The sequence below is a fragment of the Belonocnema kinseyi genome, chromosome 5 (assembly GCF_010883055.1).
Source record: "Belonocnema kinseyi isolate 2016_QV_RU_SX_M_011 chromosome 5, B_treatae_v1, whole genome shotgun sequence".
Taxonomy (NCBI): Eukaryota; Metazoa; Arthropoda; class Insecta; order Hymenoptera; family Cynipidae; genus Belonocnema; species Belonocnema kinseyi.
Window position 1 is genome coordinate 143209601 of NC_046661.1, and position 5124 is coordinate 143214724.

At 22.6% G+C, this 5124-nt stretch overlaps 1 protein-coding gene across 1 annotated transcript in view; it reads left to right on the plus strand.

Annotated features, from left to right (window-relative positions):
- Positions 1 to 2549: 2549 nt before the first annotated feature.
- The window catches only part of LOC117172743 (NADH dehydrogenase [ubiquinone] 1 alpha subcomplex subunit 5), a 7443-nt gene continuing 4868 nt past the window's right edge, over positions 2550 to 5124 (plus strand). Inside the window, exons 1-2 of the mRNA XM_033360927.1 lie at positions 2550 to 2665; positions 2986 to 3147. Of these exons, the coding sequence (XP_033216818.1) occupies positions 2645 to 2665; positions 2986 to 3147 (183 nt within the window). The 5' untranslated portion in view covers positions 2550 to 2644. The remainder of the gene's footprint in view (positions 2666 to 2985; positions 3148 to 5124) is intronic.

Genomic DNA, 5124 nt, shown 5'->3' on the forward strand with positions numbered 1-5124 from the left:
TTTCTCAAAGTTTGAGACCGATATTTTATTTATAAAAAAAGTTCGAACGTTCAAAAAATTTTGAGGTTCAGAAAAAAGATGAAATAATTTTCAGTGAAGTTCTTATCAAAATGCAGTACCTAAACGTACTTTATTATACTCTAATACATTTCCCAAAGTTTTAGTTCGATATTTTATTCACAAAAAAAGTTCTTAGGTTCAAAAAAACATTCAGTGAACTGAAAAACTGTGGTCGGTAATATAGGTATTTAGCTGTGTCACATGCCCTTAAAATGTATTTTTTTAACTGAACATTTAACTGTTCCATTTTTCGTTGTAAAATTCGTTTTTTTATTGTTGCTGAAAATTCATTTTTTAACTGAAAATTAAACTATTTCAGTTGAAGATACATGATATTAATTAAAAAATCCTCATAAGCTGAATGTTAAACTATTTTTTTGAAAACTGATATTTTTTTATTAAAAAATTCTCTGCTCGGGTAAAAATTGAACTACTCTATTAAAAATGAATTTCCTTAATTTAAGGTTCATCATTTCGTACAAAAATTTAAGTCTTTTTTCGAAAATTCTTCTTTTTGTGTTTAAAATTATTGTTTTTAACTGAAAATGTAACTTTGATTTTTGGTTTAAAATTTTTCTTTTTTAGTTGCAAATTCGTCCTTTTTGGTAAAAAACAATAATCTTCGTTTGAAATTTCCTCTTTGGTTGTAAAAACTGCAATTCTTTGATGGTGAAATAACTTTTTTGTTAAAAATTCTTATTTTCGTGCAAATTTGGTCTATTTTGACGAAAATTGTTTTCTTTTTTTTAAATTAGTTTTTTAAACTAAAATGTTAACTTTTAAATTCAAATTTTTCGTTTGAAGTATACATTATTACATTTTTGGTGAATTCAAATGATAATACAAGTTTTTGTTGAAAATTCATATTTTTGGTAAACAAATTTCTGTAAAGGATTCAAACCTGTAATTCTTTTACTTGTTTTAATTTTTAGTTAAAGACGGAACTTTTTTATAAAAAAAATTACATGATTGCTTGAAAATTGGTTCTTTTTTCTTAAATTCAATGGCCTTTAATTAAAAATATTTTTTGGTTGAAATATCAACTATAACACTTTAATTTGTTAGTTGAAGATACATCGCTTTGGGTTAAAATAAACTATTTTGGTAAAAATCAGCTTTTTTCTTCTAAAATTGATTAACTGAATATTAAACTGACCATTTTCGATTAAAAATTTGCCTCGTTTAATTTAAAAATTAAACATTTGGATGAAAATTCATGTATTTGATTGAAAATTGGCCTTTTAGTTGAAAATTCAACTATGCATTTGACAATTGACTTTTATTTGTTAGAAGATTATCATTTTTGTTTACAAATTCATTCTTTTTGTTTAAAAAATTCATTTCTTTAGATTAAATATTTAACTACATTGTTAAAAACCTTTTTTTTTTGTGAAAAATGATTATTTCATTTAAGAACTAGACTTTTTGCTAGCTCTTTTTTGTTGGATTAAAATTGGACTATTTTATTCAACATTTTGTTTTAATTTAATTTTTGAACTTAAAAATAAAGTATTTAATGAAACATTCGTCTCTTTTGTTTAAATAAAAATGTTTTCTGTTTAATATGGTTCAAAATAATTTTTTTGAAATTGAAAAGTGAACTATTTCATTTTTGGTTAAAATTTTTTTAAATTGCAAATTCATTTCTTTCGATTAAAACCTAAATATATTATTGAAAATTTTGTTGTTGAAAATTAATTTTTGAAATAAAAAACTAAGTAGTTCATTTAAAATTCGTATTTTTTTGTTTAAATTCAACTGTTTTTTATTTAATATTAAAATATTTTTTGCTTGGAATATCAACTATTCAATTTTTTGTTGAAAATTAATCTTTTTTAGTTGAAAGTTATACTACATTGTTAAAAAGTAATTTTTGTTTTTGAAGATTTATTACTTTCGTTGAATATTTATCTCTGTGATTGAAAATGCAACTATTCTTATTGAAAAAAACGTTTTTTTTTGTTGTTGAAAATTAATTTTTTAAATAGAAAATTCAACTATTTCGTTGTTGGTTTACAATGTTTTCTTTTTTAGTTAAAAAATTATTTCTTCTGCTGAAAATTGTACATTTTGTTTGATATTTATTTTTTTTAATCGGAAGATTGAACTGTTTAATTTTTGGTCTAAATTTATCTTTTTTAGTTGAAAATTTTATTATTTGCAAGAAAATGAAGAATGTTATCAAAACACGTACTTTTAATTTTTTCAGAAGGCAATAATGTTATGTTTGTAAAATTCAGAACTGCGAAAAAAAGTGACAACTACTAAATTTTTTCTCTTTAAACTGAATTACTTAACCTTTTACGTTATTTTATAAATGAACTATGAACTTTTATTTATAATTCCTATAAAAAAAAGCTATTTTTGATTTATTTAATTTAAATTTTTGCACGACATGGCCGAAAACGGGCCCTTTTCCAACTCGTTTAATTTGCATGCAGACATTTTGCCACGTGACGTCACAACTTGAAATTAGAATGTGACTCCTAGCAGACGGCATTTAGCAGACAGTAACTGCTGTGCAGATTTTCTGTCACGAATAAACATTTTCATAAAAAAGAAAACACCAAAAGGAACTTAAAAAATGGCAGGGGCCCTTAAAAAGGTAAGAAAAACTTCTTTTATGTGTAAATAATTATATTAAATCGGGTTTCTGCCTTGTGGAGGGAAAAATTTCCCCTAAAAGACGATACGTAACAATATAACCTATAAACTTGTTTGATATCGAGACTATAATATAATATAATTTACTAAAAAGGATTGAAAAGGGAGTTTTCTTTTGAATTTTCAATTCCATTTCATGAAAGTTGATAATCAGAAAGTGTAAAGTTGATCTAATGGTGAAAGATAAAATAATAAATTAAGGAGAGAGTTAAAGAAAAAAGTATTGAGTTGTGGCTCTCGGCACGATATTTTTATTTCTAGTCGACCGGATTAACTGGACTTGCAGTTTCGCAAGATCCTCATCGCATGCTTAATATTTTATACGGGAAAATTCTTCGAGCACTTGATAAATTGCCCCAGGATTATCCTTACAGAATTTATACAGAAAAACTTGTCAAGGATAGAGCAACTGTCGTCAAAGATGTAAGTTTTGCTCTACTTTTTTGTTGTTGCAATTTTTAGATATTTTAAATAAAATATTTATATTCACAACAAAAAATATTTATGAAATATTATTTTGGCCATAAATATACAATTTTCGAGTTTTTAAAAATATTTATTAGCAATAATTACATACATTTTTTGGGGGTTATAAGAGTAAAAAAATGGGTAATGAGTACAAAAAATGGGTTCATCCCATAAAATTTTTTTTTTAAATCAAATAAAACTTGTTACCAAATTGTTACATTTTCAAGCAAAAGGATGAATTCTCAAGAAAATAAATAAATTTTAAATAAAGAAAATTACTGAACCAAAAAGAACCCATTTTTTTTTCAAATGTTGTTTCTGTCTAATGAGCCGAGAAGCAAGATATTTTGGACGTCTATTTTATAATTGTGAATCTTTTTCATAATTTTTTAGCATACAAAATTTTTTTTTTCTTTTTTAATTAAAGTCTAAACTATTTGGCTGAAAATTGACATTTTTGAATTAAAAATACAAATATTTGTTTAAAAATTTATGTACTTTTTTGAAAATTTATTTTTTCTAGTTAAAAACTCCACAATTTGAATGGAAGTTTGTTGCCTTTAAATGAGAATTCCACTATTTCGATGAAAATTTACAAATTTCGTTTAAAAAAATCTAGTTGAAATTCCATTTTTTTCCTAGATTAAAATTCAACCATTTGATTGAAAATTGGTCTCCTTTGATTGAAAATTCAACTAATTAAAATTGATGTATTCTGTTGAAAAATTTTATTATTTTTTTATAGAAAATTAATCATATTGTTTAAAAATACATTTTTTGGTTAACAATTTAGAATAAAAATTTATCCCAGTTAAATATTTATCATGTTAATTAAAAATTCATCTTTAGGGTTACAAATAAATTACTTGGTTGAAAAATAAACTCTTTTGTTGAAAATTAATTTTTTTTTATTGAAGATTCATCATTTAAATTAAAAATTCTTCTTTTTGTATAAAAATTGATCTCTTAGGTTAAAAATAAAATTACTTGGTTACAATTTAAACTCTTTTTAAAAATGATTTTAAGAGTATAATTATTATTATTTAAAATTATTTCTTTATTTCCGAATTTGTTAAACTAAATAGATGAATTTTTAATTTAAAAAAATGTCTGTTTTAAACCAAAACTGGATTAAACCAAATTTTTTATTAAAAAAATGAAATTTCTAGAAAACAGTTGAATTTTGTAACCAATAGTTGAATTTTATGCTAAAAATTTTAATTTTCTAGCCAAAAAGACTAATTTTTCCTTAAAGAAATCGATTTTTTAATCCAAGAATCAGTTGAATTTCTCGCAAGATATTTAAATTTTCAGTTACAAATATTGATGAACCAAACAGAAAATTTTATATTTCAACAAAAACAGATTTTATTTAAAAAATCACAAATTTGGATTTAACCAACAAAAATAAATTTAAAAAAAACTTGTTTTTATTCAAAAAGATAAATTTTTGAACCGCAACTAAGAATTTTCTAGAAAACAGTTGAATTTTGTAACAAATATTTGCATTTTAGATTAAATTGTTTAATTTTCCAGCCAAAAAGAACAATTTTCCTTAAAGCAATCGAATTTTTAATTCAAGAATCAGTTTAATTTTTCGCAAGATAGTTCAATTTTGAGTTAAAAAAATTATGTTTCCAGAAAAACAGGTTTTAATTAAAAATTAAAAAAGTTGGATTTAACAAGAAAAAAAAAATCAAATTTTTAACGAAAAAGATGACTTTTGAACACAAATTTCGAATTAAAATAAAGAAACAAGAAAAAAGGAAAATAAAGAAAAAAAGTCATCTTTTCTTGGCTGCAAATTCAACTACTTGGTTCATTTTTATTGCTTGAAAATACTATTATTTTTATTAAAAATTAATATTTTTGGGTTGAAAATTTGATTATTTTGTTGAAAATTCAACTATTATGTTAAAAAGATGAATTTCA